The sequence below is a fragment of the Merops nubicus genome, unplaced genomic scaffold (assembly GCF_000691845.1).
Source record: "Merops nubicus isolate BGI_N331 unplaced genomic scaffold, ASM69184v1 scaffold23062, whole genome shotgun sequence".
NCBI classification, from domain to species: Eukaryota; Metazoa; Chordata; class Aves; order Coraciiformes; family Meropidae; genus Merops; species Merops nubicus.
The window spans coordinates 34,991-50,162 of NW_008595918.1; the positions used below are offsets into that span (position 1 = coordinate 34,991).

The 15,172-nt window shown below is 37.8% G+C and overlaps 1 protein-coding gene across 1 annotated transcript; it reads right to left on the reverse strand.

Annotated features, from left to right (window-relative positions):
• Nucleotides 1-2,009: 2,009 nt before the first annotated feature.
• On the reverse strand, nucleotides 2,010-2,390 carry LOC103769059 (protein shisa-9-like). Its single transcript, XM_008936231.1, has one exon. The coding sequence runs from the start codon at nucleotides 2,388-2,390 to the stop codon at nucleotides 2,010-2,012; it is 381 nt and encodes a 126-aa protein (XP_008934479.1).
• Between the last annotated feature and the right edge of the window lie 12,782 nt (nucleotides 2,391-15,172).

Here is a 15,172-nt window from a genome sequence, read left to right on the forward strand (position 1 = left end):
AAATTAAGTCAGCCAGTTGTGAAGGCAATAAAGATTAAAGGAATAAAAGTAAGATAATGGAGAATCTGGGTTGTGTGCAAAGTATTTGTCCCATGGGCTTTCTCCACTTCTGATAGTCTTAAAATATAAGATCACACAATTTAGCAGCACACTTATGGAGAGATGCCGGTGCTCTCAGGATGCAAATCAATCTCCAAATAGCTAAAAAAAAGCTCTCTCCATTTACTCAAATTTCAAATTCTTAGCCCTTGCGTCCTTGACTAAGAAGAAACACTGCCAGTCAGCTGAGTGCAGTAGGAAATACCACTTCCAATTCTTCTTACAACATAACGGTTCTCACTCCTCCCTATGTACTCTTCCAAAACTAATCTCCAGAAGAACTGACAGCTGGTGAGAATGCAACTGTAGTAAAATAGCTAGTTAGGATTTAGCCAAATGACTTGTCTTGGGGGAAGGGCAGGAATTTAAGTGAAACACTGAGCGCTTGGCCTGCCATCAGGCTGTTGCAGCACTGCCATCCTATCCCAGCTCTCTTTATCTCTTTGTGGATGTGCTGAAGCCTTTACAGGCTCAGGACTGTGAATCTGCCACCAATGCCCAATTCGAGAGTAGTTTTACTCATACGAATGAGGCATCCAGCTCATCAGAACCGTAAGTCAAGACCATGAGTCCAATTGTTTGTTTAGTTTAAACCCAGATCTCTTTGACGTTTGAGGCTAGTCCATTAGCCTTTTCCACCAAATAGTCCACCAAGAGGGAATGCCACTACAGAAAGCCAAAGGATAGAGACAATATACCATAGAACATTTAGTTGAACTACAGAGAACTACCATGGCTAAAAGCAAGTACAAAATGAGAGACTAGAGGGGGAAGTTTAAATTGGGAAAACGGAGGGGCTAACTAAATAGTCTTGACTGTGTGCAACCACTGCATGGAGATGTAGTCCATTTTCCCTTCGGGACCAACAGAGGAGGCTGAGCAGGGCAGAACCCTTGTCATCCTTAGCAAAACATGAGGAAATAGCTTAAAGGAACAGAGGGGTCACTTTGAGAAACGAGACTGTCATTGAACAATAGTAATACAGTAAAGGCACCACCCACGCTTAATTTCAGTCTGAAGCAGTTGAAGATAGGCAAAACATTTAGGTGAAGAAAAAGTCCTGACAGTCTGCAAACTGAGAATTGTTACCATCTGCCTGAAAACACGAGGACTGAGAGGGAATATTCTGATGCCCTTATTCTCCCAGCAGCTTTCTGTGTTACATGATATGTCTCTTCTTATTTTAGAGGTTCCCAAAAATTTCAAATCAAATGAAGTAAACAGAAATAAAATCTTCTGCTGTTTGTTATCATCCTGCAGAATTCTCTACCAGCCAGAAAGATCCCATATGCTCTTAATCGTAACAGTCTTCATAAATTCCTTGTGAAAGAGTCTTTGTCCCTTATTGTATATATATTTTTTGCGCTTTCTATGGGATGGTGTAAAAGTACAATAATAGATGTTAAGGGTTGTGCCAAGATGTTTGCTCTTGGCTTTTCACAGGTCTATTGATTATTAATAGGTTTTATACAAAATTCCTCTCTGAAATAATATATTACAGCATATTGTTCTCTCTTTCTTCCTCTGTCTCAAGGCAGGAATATAGTGTAAATGTTTAAGCAGACATAAAGTTTTTCTAGATTGTGCTACTTCTCATCATGGATTTGAGTTTCAAGTAAAAAAATTTAGTCACAAGGGTTTGTGTTCCATTGTGAAATAGAAATGGAGTTTATAATTCAACCTTCAGTGTGTATTGCTGAATGGTGTTAACCCACTCGTCGGCCTGCGGTTGGCTGGGTACCAAGAGTGTCCAGGTGAAAGTTCCTTCCTTCCATTTCCTTTTTTTCATTTTATTTAATATTTTAAAATTTATTTTTTGCCTTTCAGTTGAGTGTTTGTTTTGTGTGCATTTGCGTGTGATTTTGAAAGGATTTCATAAAAAAAAAAAAAAAAAGAAAGGGAAAACAAACTCAAACAGTTACTTCTGTCTTGCTGTTAGTTATGAAGTATGGCTGCGGGCCCAAGTAATGCTGGCTGCGGGTCGTCAGCGGGTCGCTCAGCGCCGGGTCTGCCATCCCGTGCTTCCCCTTGTTTGTGTATGCTTGCCGTCTGAGCGACTGGTCGTTGGGATCCCAGGTCTTGTAGTGGGAATTGTAACCTAAGGGGTGCGTGTGGATCTTGGCCATTTTCGATTTCTGCCCGTTCTGCTTGGTCAGGCCGCTGTCGATTGTGTAGGCTCTGTCGTCATCGAGGCGCACCGGGTGGAGGGGCAGGCTCCCCTTGGCAGCCAGTTCTGCAAGATGGCGGCGTTTGGTGTAGAAGTCATCGTTCACTTTGTCAGCTGTTTGCATTTGAAAGGGAGAGGGGACAAAAAAAGTCAGTTGGAAGCAAGAAAAATATTACACAGTTTACAGTAGGTCATGCACAGTTACATCTGTGTACCAGGTACAGTTACAGGTACAGCAGTAGGAGAAATCTATGCCATCTGCCAGCCCTTATTTTCTCTCTGTAGAATATTTTTGGATGCTGTTACGCTAGGCTTTTCATATACGCAGACAAAAGGTTGTTGTCCTTTGACAAAAGACTCTCTCTGCCTCAAATCACTGAAGTTGTGCTGATGATCCCATTATGGAAATGGGTCCTATGAATCTTACCATTGCTCATCTGATAGCATAGGAAGCTTAGGAAAGCATTTGGAAGCATACAGACTTCCTTGGAAAAAACCTTGGGATGCCCTGCTGTATGAGAACACATCCCTCTAAATGCGAAGTGTCACGCAGGTGTTCAGCCAAGCCAGTTGTAAGGTCCTGTGGTGCATGAAGCAGACCCGTTTCTGTTCAATAATGCGCTAGGGCAAAATGAAGGATGGGATCTGTTAATGTTGGAAGTTCACTAATGCTTTATGGGGCTGAAAATACTCTGGGTTGATGAAGCTTAGGAGTGATTTTACCTTGTGATTTTACAGACAATGAAAATTCTGAATTCCAGGTTCTGACAGTTTTGTGGGGCCAGTTGCACTAAGAAATACAGCAATATCTGTGCCAGCAAATACTGCATTGCAGTTCTCAAATTAGGATTTAGCCCTCTGTGATTTCCTAGACAAATGTCTTCCAGTGCATGCTTTTGCTCAAGTTTGACGGTTGTTATTGCTGTCCTTGCTTAAATGTATGAATCATGCTCAGGAAGCTAAAGGCATTCTGCAGCAGCCCAGCAACTCATCTCAGTGTTAAGACTGAGTATCAGGGGGTTAAGAGGAGCTTGACTGGATTTCATATTTTAAGATCTTATCTTTTCTGTGAAATGGATTGATTTACCCCTTTCAAAAATCTTGATTTTGATATAAGGTAGTGCCAAATATGTAGATCAGCTAGCATGGTGATGTGCTAATCAGCACTGGTGTGCTTTGAATATATGATTGTGTCAGCCTGGATTTGACTTTCACTGTGCCCTGGCTAGAGCCGTCTGTTTTCCTTCAAGCTATGCCACGCAAGGCTTCTCTGCAGAGGGCTTGTACACGTAGCTGTCTGTACAGCTCAGCTCCCCTTGCCTTCATGATAAGTAGTTTTTGAATTCTCTGCACTCTTTTTTTTTCCCTCTTTTTCTCTCTCCAGTATTGCTAGAAGGCTTTTGTTGCTCTTTGCATTTTCTCCTTCTTTCTAGTTCTAAACTGGATCTTTATGCAAGGTGGTAAAATTCCCATGAGCACCACATTAATCTTCAAGATCAGGCTTCAGTTCTGCATCCCCCTTGTCCTGGCCCCTCAACAGGGAGGAATATTATCAAAAGCAGTTGCTGTTTATCATCTCATGACATTTTTTGTATAATGGCTGTGCAACTGGCCTTTGCTCTTAAATTGTTAATTTTCTCATTAAAGAGGTGTTTTCAATGAACTGAAATTGCTCTTGTCTGTGCTGTAAAATTAGGCTTTGTATGTTTTATCCATCTGCATGTCTCTTTTTTTTAATCGATGAGCGAATCCTTTTCTGTAGCATACAGGTGTCTTCTTTTTTTAAACAAATCACAAAATGTAGATAATCACCTACTCTAATCTCAGTACAGGATGTGCAGTTGCAATTGGTGATAGACGTGTAATGTGTTACAAAGAGAACCTGCTAAGTTCTGCTTGGATTTTGGGGTGAGTCGTTTAATTTAGAGATCTGTAATCTGAATAATCAAGAAGTTATATCTGTTTTTCCTTGGAAGAGCTATTTCTAGTTCTAAATGTGGCTTGTCCTTTTCCTTTGTTAACATCCACTGAATGCCACAAACCAGTATTGTATACGTTCTATATCATCAACAGTAACGGTATGCACGTGCCTAGGAGTTAAATGCCAACAGTGAAAGCTGGCCTCTTTATCTGATTTTTTTAACCTCTTTAAGACACTTTTCTTTTATCATGCATACACAGGTTTAGACAAAGCAAAAAAAAAAAAGCATTAATAGACCCAAATCGTTCATTTTTTTCAAAAGGGCTTTTGGCAAGTCTTGAAGCATTCCTCATTCTTGCAAACTGTCTAGATTATAGGTTTTATAAGACCAATGTGTTATGCTCCAGTGTGAGTGACCTGATGCTTGTATAGTGCAGAAACAGGGACTTTCACTTCTGATTTTCAAAGAAGATTCAGAAGAGTAGTATTGAGCATGGTTTTGTAGCAAATACTTTATCAAGAAAAGCATATTTATAGTATCCTAATGCCAATTACTTTAAAAGTCAACTGTGAATTTCAGGAAATTAATTTTTCTTCTTAATCAGACCCTATAAATATTTTGTGGACTTTAAACATGTAAAGAGACATTTTGGAGTTACAGGATGGGTTTATTACGTGATCTTGGGTACATGACTCAGCTTCCCCCTGCCCTGGTTTCTTCAGCTCTAAAATGAGCTGTTAATGCATTGGAGGGAGGTAGTTAGGTGTTATGAAGTTTAATTGCTATTTGTAGAGTTTACTGAGTTTTCAGATGAAAGGTGCTATAGAAATGCCTTTTGCATTGGCTTCTGTATATAAATCAGTAAAATAGTATTTAAAGATATTACTGTCAAGTTTGCAGAAGGAGTAAAGAATTAGAGTTGTGAAATTGTTACATGAACAATAGTAAAAGAAGGACTTTAATTCTGAGTGTTATTCTTTGTGTTCCCTCCCTCATCTTGGCAGCTAACTATAAAATTATTAATTTTTTAAAAAAAATTAATTCATTTAATTTTCTATTTAATTTAATTTAGTTATAAAACTGTTCTTGGTTTCAATATTTTTGTAAGATTTTTGGTCCTTTAAGGTAATGTACCCACAAATTTTGTTACTGTTTTAGCTGTTCATCCGGGAAAGATGTTGAAATATGAATTTTTTTGAACCTTAAGGTGTATGCCTGGGAGGGGTGAGAACTTGGGTTTTGTTCCTGCTGTGCATGAAATGAATAGCTGGGAAAAACACAGAAACACCGTAAGGATCAAAAGCAGGACATCTCCCTCCCAGCTGAGTACCCTAACAATTAGAATAAAGAGATGCTTTTTATTCCTTTGTCTTTCTAGACCAAAAAGTCTTGAATTTTCTTCTGCTCCACAGCACAAATTCATCAGGATGTGAATCTGGGAGGGGACCATCCTAGCAGAAGCTGAGATGCACCTTGCTGGGTAGGGAATATAGGCTGAAATGCCACTTACTTGGAAAAGTTGTACAACCATGAACTTATTGTCTAAAAGGTGGATGAATCCATTCCTCTCTCTTATGTGAATCCAGTGATGCCTTAAAGAAAGTGACCACAACTGTCTTATTTTAAACTTGACTTTCCCAGTACAGGTGTCAAATGTCTCAGATTGGGATCCTTGCCTTATTCCTTGAATTTTGATTTTGAAAGGATCTGACTACCAAGCTACTTGGGATAGCAAGGTTATGGGAATACCTGGGAAAACACTGGGGAGTTTAGACTCATTTAGATGAGGTGGCCAGAAAGAAATGGGCTTTTGATGCTTTTAATTCAAGTTTCACCATTCTGCCTAAATCTGTCAGTAATGGAGGCAAGCTTTGTTCTTTTGCTCAGTGGTGATTTGCCATGACCAGACTTGGAAATTCAACATATTTCTTCATAATCCAGAGGTATATTACAAAAGCTTGTAAACCAGTGAGTTGCTTATAGAGTAAATATCAGGATGAAAACATGGTTTTTTGCAAATCAAAATCCTTGTGGCTGTAGTAGGGCCAGAATTTCTCAATGCACTTATTGAGTGTATGTTATCTGTGCTGGGAGGTGGCACTAAAAGTCTGTCATTTTGTTCTGACCCTATGTTAAGTAGTCTTCAAGGTGGCTGACTCTTGGCTTAAAGAGATATGTGAATGTGCATTAGCATTGCGTGATGCTTTCTCTTCCTTCTAAAATATTGCAGTTACAAGCAGTTCTGTGCAGAAAGTACAGCTAAATAAGGAGCTCTGGTGTAACCAAAGTACTTTTTATTCTTTTCCTTATTGACAATCCTCTTATTTTGTGGGTCCATAAAATGCCTCTGAATTCTTGCACTGCTTCTTATAGCTATGGAAGAAGTGTAGAGTCCTGAAAGACAATGATGTCCTACAGTGTTTGTGAAAGCAGGCACCTAGGAGTGGGAAGAAACCCCTGAAGTGAGAGAGGAGAATCCACAAAGGAGTGAGCCCTTATAATAGCTCTAAAGACATAAAAAAAAAAAAAAAAAGGCTTCAGTGAGAGCTTGCATTCACAGTCAGAAGATAAAAAAAAATATATAGGGAACCCTGTTTCTCAGTGGATTGTTTATCTGAATGTATTTTAAGAACTACTTTGTGAAATGCAGAGCTTTATTCTAGCCATAAAGAGACTGTATTTCAAGCTAGAGACACAGAAAGCAAGTCAATGGGAAGTGCTAGGGGAACAGTGGCTACAATGACACACCAGATAGCAACTAAAATACACTAACTGTCTATTTGTAGATATTTTCTGTGTAACAGTAAACTGCTATCTCTATGCAATATTTAACAGTTTATAACAGGGCTTTTCTTCTATAGCTATGACTTAGCTGAGATGTTAGTGTAGTTCCCTGAAGCCATGGGAACCTTACATTTCTCTAAGTAATGAAAGTGAAAACTCAAGGAAAGACAAAAGGGAAATGAATCCTGGCTCAAAGACAGCTCGAGGATTTTGCCCAGGGAAATACATGGCTGCTGCCTTTGGTGCTGCAGTTGTTGATCCTGTCTGAATGTGTGATTGCTTATTCATTTGCTTTCCTAAGCTGGTATCTAAGACAGTATGTTCAAAGGCTTCCAAGATATAAGCCAACTCTGCGTGAGAGTTTTTGCAGGAGTTCATCTGAAAATCAAAGAAGTATTGCTTCTACACTAGTACAGGTTTTTGTCTTGGGTGAGGGAGAAAAACTAACATGGACTGACTTCATATTAGCTGTCTGCAGGTATGAATTGGATCCAATAAATTAGTTGAAAAGTGCTTTCCATCCAGTAAAACAAATAACTAATGACCTGTCTTGAATTCATGCATCACATGGAGTCTGTTGGAAAACAAGAGTACAGCTAGATCATAGAACCATTAAGATTGGAAAAGACCTCTAAGATCATTAAGTCCAACCAGCACCCAACACTACCATGACAATTAAACCATGTACCCAAGTGCCACACTTACATGTTTTTTGCAGGTGGACACCATTCTGTTCCTATAATGCCAGCAGTAGGTAGCATGATAGGATATATCTGTATGTGCCCAGGAGGAAGGAATCTTTTTCATCTCCTTCATGGTTGGTCACTAGCTGTTCTCATCTCATGGGCTCTGGAGTGGCTGTGTATAAAGTAGGGCAATTTTTAAACCATACTCAACTCTAAGAAAGGGTAAAGGCCATTTAATATCATTTTTGCATCCCTTCTCTGTTATTGTATTGAGCTCTGAGAACGCAGAATTCAGCCTGTGTGTCACAGTGCTTTGATTTCTGTTGTAAATACTTGCCTTTCTTCCCAAAGAAGTTCTAACAGAAGTTTACTTTCAATTCAAGACATGATGAAAAGGAAGATATTTTATGTTTGTGGATTCTTCCTCATTATTTTTATTTCTATTATTAGAGGTAAAGAAAATATGTAATGCATAGAACCACCCATAAATTACTTCTGTAATTTTGGTAAAGCCTAATTTTTGTGTCTGTGTTACTGCTTTCTTTTACCTAGTAACTCATTTATTATAGTGATCTGGAGAGAGAGCAAGAATGAATAGACAAACCATATCAACCTTTTCTTCTGTAGATATTGTTTGAAAGGAGCTTGTCCACCTCCAGACACAAGACTGCATTTTGTTTTCCCAGAGAAAAAGAATTCTACTTTTATAACATGAGATGTGATGAAATATATGTATGGAGGTCCAAAATTTTCTCCTCTTTGATCAGTTACTTTCATGATAGTTTCTGAAAGGCTGAAGAGGCCACAGTATTTCTGGGTTGTGAAATGCATTGGGAACGGTTTAAAACAGGAATATAATTAGACCTGGTAAAGTAGGTAATGTTCTCTTTGTCCACTACAGGCAGCAAAGGGCACTGCCTGGCTGGGAATGCTGAGACAGAGTTTAACTAACGCAGCAGGCATCATGTGTGGTACCTCACACACAGGGCTGCAGTTCCCTGGAACATGAGAGCCACACGTCTCTGAGCAGGAGAACCCCTCTTCTGTGACAAAAAATAAGCACAGAAAAAGTGCTGATAGACTGTAAAGTCTATTTTTTTATTTTTCTTTTTACAAACATTTGTTTACTGTGTAAGTTTAGGCAGCTTTCTCCTTGGACTTGTGAAAGAGCTTTTGCAGTTGTGTTTTGTATACTTGACTGCGTTGATTTACATAGTATTAAACTGCAATATTTATGATGCAATTTTGCAAAGTGCCGCAGTGGTATCATGATTTGGTTTTGGTCAAAATACTCCAGACACACACACACTTATGCCTAATGTAGAGACCAATAAGATGCAGAATACTTGTATCTAACCAGTGTACGGAAACCAGAGCTTTTCTGATTTACCAGAATCAATAGGTTCTACCAACATGGCAACAAATGGGGGCTACATCATGTTAAATAAACATTAAAATTTTAAATGTTTTCAGGAGAATTGAAATCTGTTGCATGTAGATAGACAATGATCACACTACTTTGTTATATCCTCAGGTGATTTAACATTTTAAATTCAAGCATCAAGATGTTAAATTGCTGGTTCAATATCATGCAGTGAAAGATAAACTTGAGAAGGAAATAAGATTGCCAGTTCTATTTTTGGAACCAATGGATGAAATTCTAAATGAAGTCTAAGATAATTATGTATTCAAATCTCTGACTTTTCTTTGAAAATGTAGCCAGTAGATGTCCTGTAAATGTGTTTTTTCAATAAATTTGTTTTCTTAATGCCTCTATTCTCATGTCCTTTCATAGCATCTGCAGTGGCAAATTAATTTGAAAACTTCTACTGTGAAGTATTTATTTCATTTTATCTCATTTAGATATATTTATCAGTTTGAGGTTTACTGGAAACCTTATATATGTTAAGAAAACTTGCCTTTTGAAATAGAAGCTGTCTAAGGAGTCATGCTATCATGCTTAACTTCTGAATAAAGCATGACTGCAGCATAAACTGATTATAGGAAATGAGGGTTTGGCTTGCTTTCTAAAAATGCTGTCTGAAGCCAAAGAGGTTAACACTTAGGAGATTTGCCTAAAAGGCTTCTTCTGCTTCTTCCTTCAGTAATCATGCTTGCTTTTTGCACTGGGTAGTTTTAAATGCTTCTCAAGCACACCAACGAGGACAAATCTGACTGTGTCAAAAGCTTGCAGCAATGCTTCCTTACATCAACAATAATATGAAATTGTTTGTAACCTTTTTAGTCAGTGAGGACCATCAGTTTGTTTAATGGAAGGGCTTCCTGTCTCTTCCAGGAGCACTGCTTCATTGTACATGTGCAGGAGAGCTGTGCAGCCGTGTGCAATAAAGGCCCTACCAGCGCAGCCAGAACAGGTCAGGCAGTGGGCAGGCTGCAGTGTGCCTTGCTCCTGGGAGTGGACCACAAACCAGGTGGACTGTCCTGGCAGGCTGCACACCGAGGAGTATGTGGGTCATGGGAAAAAAATGTCACAGTGTTCTGCAATGTGATTCAGCATCTAAAAGTGTGTGTTTGTTTTTCCTTAAGGTGTCAATTTATCTTATTTAATGTTGACTGAAAAAGCTGTTATATTCCTAACCACATTTATTTGTAATAACTGTTCTTAGAATGAACATAATTATTTTTTTTTCACACGTCGCTGTTGGCATTCTTCTGTGTGCGGAATTTAATTTTCAGTTTAATACTTTTTATTAGATGGTTTTGTTTCTTTTAGTATACCGGGGGTTATAACTCTTAAACGTAGGTCTGAGTCAGCTACAAATCAGCTGCAAATACTCGTGGTTGTGATGATGTAGAAAGCTGTATGAGGACAGAGAAGATGTAGTTCAGGTCTCTGAATAGATAATTAAAACATGTTTTTAGTGCTAAAATAAACCTGTGTTTTTCTGTCTTTCAACTGGCATCAGTACTAGATTTACACTATTATTTCTGAATATGGAGTGAGGCCTAAAGGCTTTTTGAACTGTACTGGTTAAATGAAAAAAAAGTCCCAGTGACATAATAACAGTTTTTTGCAGGAATATTTATTTGATCTGTTTCTTAACTTCTATAATTTTAAAGAATACAATCATAGAAGGTTTTGGGTTGGAAGGGACCTTTAAAGGTCATTTAGTTTACCTCCCAAATTTTTAGCAGTCGTTTCAGATTGAGGTTGAATGTTTGTTTTCCAAAATTAGCTATGGCATAAATTGTTCCTGTTAGAAAGTTATCTTTTTTATTCTTTTTGATGGAAGGAATCCTTTTTAAGAGCAAAAGGGAAAAAAAAAAAAAAAAAAAGAAAGAAGTAATTCCATAGCCGTACTTGCACACAGTTCTGTTCTTTTCATCTCCTTTCCTTCTCTTCATATGTCCCTCCTATTAGACTGTGGCATTTGTATTATTATACTTGTGGATAATTGTCAGAGGTTTCCAAACCAGAGATGTGTGTCAAACTGAAAAGAAATAGTGTCCCCTGGCAAGTGCCAAACTTGCCTTGTCAGAAGAAAATCAGTTTCAGGAGGTTTTCATACAGACTGGGCAAACCCAAAGGCAAAGCAGAACGAATGCCTGCTCTGAACAGAACCCTCTGAGTAGCCCTCAGATAAAGCAAAAGGATATGTGATTGAGAGTTGAGGAAGAACCAGTAATGAACCTGACTTCAGTGGCTAACAGTGCACACACACAAGACTTCTGCCATAAAAGTGTTCAGTTCCTACCTCTACCTTTTTTTCGGGGAATTTCAGATATAACCATTGCTTGTGAAAAGGATAACCAGTGGTGCTGAGCTGCAGAACTTCCTCCCCCACAGTGGCAGGTCCCTTGCGAGGGAAGGTGAACTTTTTGCAGGAGCACCTTCCATAGCCTAGAAAGCTTCGCAGTCTTTCCCACTGTAAAAATCACCTATTGTACTCAATATTACCATTAGGATGGGACAGACTGATGGTTTTGTGCTGATTTTTTTTATGCTGTAGTATCATAGCTGCTATAAATCAGATTTTTTTCCCCCCTAGCTTCTCTTTTCCTATTCTTCTTCTTCAAATAAGTTGTCAGGGGAAGGACTTTTCAAGAAATTAACCAAGTGCGTTACAAATCATGTAATTGCTCTTCCTCTCCCTATGTCTTAAGCCCTTTGTTATTATAGTATGAATGTGTAGGAGTAAAGCAATGATCTCTGTGGCTTTTTTCTGCATAATTTCTCTATTAAACATTTTTGCTGTCTTTAGAAATCTTTGCGGAACCAAAATCGCAGACAGATAACTGCTGTTACTTATATTATTAATAAGGGATTCATCTCTATCTGTTGTCTTACTAGTCTTCATTGGTATTCATGGGTAATTCTGAAGAACATCACACTACTGCTGTTGACATATATCCATGTACAAAGCTGGAGTACAGAAGCTTTAGAGTTTTGCAATTTGGTTAGAACCAAAAAAAAAGTATTATCTATTTACTTTAAATAAGCCTGTCTTGCAACAAAGTCATCCTTACAACTGCTTAAAATTGCCAAGCCAAACTTGAATGTTTGCATCACAAACATTTTAAATGCAACAGACTTGAATGAAGTAGTTCAAAACCTTGTTGTCTGCATGGAGACAAATTCGGATATATTTTAAGAAATAATACATTTATATAAAAATAACCCCAATGTGAATCAGTAAAAGTATGGGTAATAAAGTGTGAGTATAGGAATTGAAGTCTGTTTCTCACTGAATTTGCTTCCCAAATCCAAAATTCCTAAATTTATTCTTTGCTCAGTTTGTGTGAAAATTTTAATTAAATTCCTTCCTTAAAAAGCTACCTTTCATTTTCACCTTTTGAATTTTAGAAAGAAAAACTCTTGAATCAATCATTATAACCTGGTTCATATTCGAATATTGTCAGCATACAAGACTACTCAAAAAATAAAAGTGGTCCCCAAAGGTCTTTAGTTGGAGAAACTTGTAATTTAATTCAAGAAAATTCTCTTCAAGACATTTTCCCGAGAATTCATTCCAAGTTGACACTTTGAAATCATTTAGAACTTCACTTCCATGTGTGGAATTTAGAACACTTTCTGAGTGTTTGTTACATTAGGAGTGAGTAATTAAAATGGTGATGAACTCAAGACAGACTCTCAACATCTCTGTTAGTTTTTTGAAAAACATCTATGGGGGGTTTTGGGTCACCAGTAAAGCTGTAAGTTTTGCACCTCTGAGAACCACTTGCAGGATATCACATGTTAAGCACTTGTATAAAACTCTTATTGCAAAAATATTGCTGTAAATGACCTGCACAGATAATAGTACAAGAGGAAAAAATGAGCAGAGTATGCTCAGAACAACCAGTGCAATTGCTGTGTAGGCTCAATGGTTGGAACTGCAAAAGTCACTTTAAATCTAGACTTCATCTGAGATCTCATAGTGTTAGTTTACCTGCAGGTATTCTCAGTTGTTTTCAGGTCTTAAGTAATAAAAAATAGTTTTTTAAAAAATTAGCATTGCAGAATCAAAAGTATGTTTATGTCTAGATATATGTTTATAGTGCAAAATAAAACAGCCATGGAGAAGGATGTTTCACAAGTGTTGCAAATGAAAATGCTTGACATTGTTAGATTTTTGTCCTTGCATGAGCTGAGCTTTGGCTTTTATTGATTCAATTTTATTTAGTGGCATTGCCTAAGCATAAAGTTTCTCTCGCTCATGTCTTCACATCATTTATTATGTAAAAAATCTTATGCATAATTCATTAATGTTTTATAGAAAGAGGTTTCAATAGCCCATGCTTGATTTAGATATACTAGAGTCCTTCCTGTGGCCATCACTGACTGCAGTAGATGGAAATAAAGCTGGCTAGTGTAGCTTGTTACCTCTGAAGACTGCAGTCTTCAAAGTGGAAATACAAGAAAAAGACAGTGAAACGCCCTGAAAGACCAGCATTCTCCAGCAGACTCACATTACCCTTACTTCAGATCTGCATCTTGTGTGTTATAAAGAGGATAAAATTACTTTTGTCTAATTTTGACTCATTATCACACAATAAGGATTTAAAAATCAACTAGTTTCAAGAGAAACAATTTTTGGAGGAAGTGTTTGAATTGTCTTTGATGTGTAGGTGATGGATTGTCGAGTGATGTTTAAAATCTGAACTTCTATGACTTTACTGGTGGCGGTTTCATTTTCTTTCTTTTAACATACTTGCTGGTGACAAGAAAAAAAATCAGTTTCTCTGTTGCAGGGAATTCCCTGTGGGGAACATGGGTGGAAAGAATATCAGTTTCAAGAACAACTAAAGATGCACAGATTTCAATTTGCTATTTTGGCATAAAAAATGGGTTAAGAATTTAACAGAACCTTATAAATATTCTTCATCCACCATAAAACCAGTGAAACAAATTCACGAGGTGTGCATCCAGCCTAGAAAAGTAAAAATCCAGAGATAAACTAAATGGACCTGAAGTTCAGATTTCCCTTCTTTCACAAGCTCAGTGTGTTGAAAAAGTCTTAAAAATGAGACAACAGAGATGGGAATGATTGAGTGTCTTGTTTTGGTGTTAAAACTGCTTCTTGTAAAAGGACTGTTTGCCGTTTCCTTAAAGCAGCCTAGGTGTTGCTTCCTCTAAGACCAACGATTCCCAAAGAGTGACCTTTTCACAGCTCCATTTATTTGCTAAAGGAAAGCATGGTCTATGGCTGCTTGGATGTCTGATTGCTTACAGCAGAATTCCTCACCCTCAGAAAGAATATAATTCTGTAGATTTTATACTAAAATATCATTTCTTTAAAAGGGTGTAAAAGAATGTCTGCCATGCAGCTGATTTGCTCAAGATCCTGAGACTTTGCACAAAAACATATTTATAATTAAAATACATCTACTTCCCTGGAAGAAGAAACTAATTTGCTGGATGATAAAATAGGTAAATATTTTTATCAAGGCTCCCTAAGCATCTTTTATTGACCTGTGACAGAGTGACTGCAGGTATCAGAAGCCAATTTGGTAAATAACAGAGAAAACAATTAAATGGTTTAGTAGAAGCAAGAAAAGATTTAGAAATTCTGCATGCACTGAGTAGAATATGAAATTTCAGAAGTCTCAGCAGAAGACATGGGTGGAACAAGTGGAGCATTGGCACTTCATCTAGTTGGGAAATAGGAAGGCTGAGGGAACAGTACTAGCAGGGGGATTGATAAGTGAGGCTTGCTACAGAGTGCTTCTTGGCTTTTCTCCTCTGCCTGAAGGAGACGCAAGGATTAAAGTATGAAAGACTTCTTTATCAAATGGACATTTAAAAGTTTCTAATTGTCCAGACATGCTGGGCTAAGTAAATGATAATAATGAGAAGATACCAAGCTTCTATGTCATAATTCCTTCAGACAGATCTGTAGTTCCAGTGCTGAACTGGAAACACAGATTGCTTAGTCTAGCATTATCCGTGACACTGAACGTTCCTCTAGATATATGGAATTGTCAATTGAATCCTGCTCTGGATACAACAAATGCTGCATTAACCTGTACTTCATAGAATCATAGAATCATAG

Bases quoted from the DNA above. Each gene is read 5' to 3' on its own strand.
- LOC103769059 (XM_008936231.1), bottom strand. From the start codon at position 2,390: ATGCAAACAGCTGACAAAGTGAACGATGACTTCTACACCAAACGCCGC.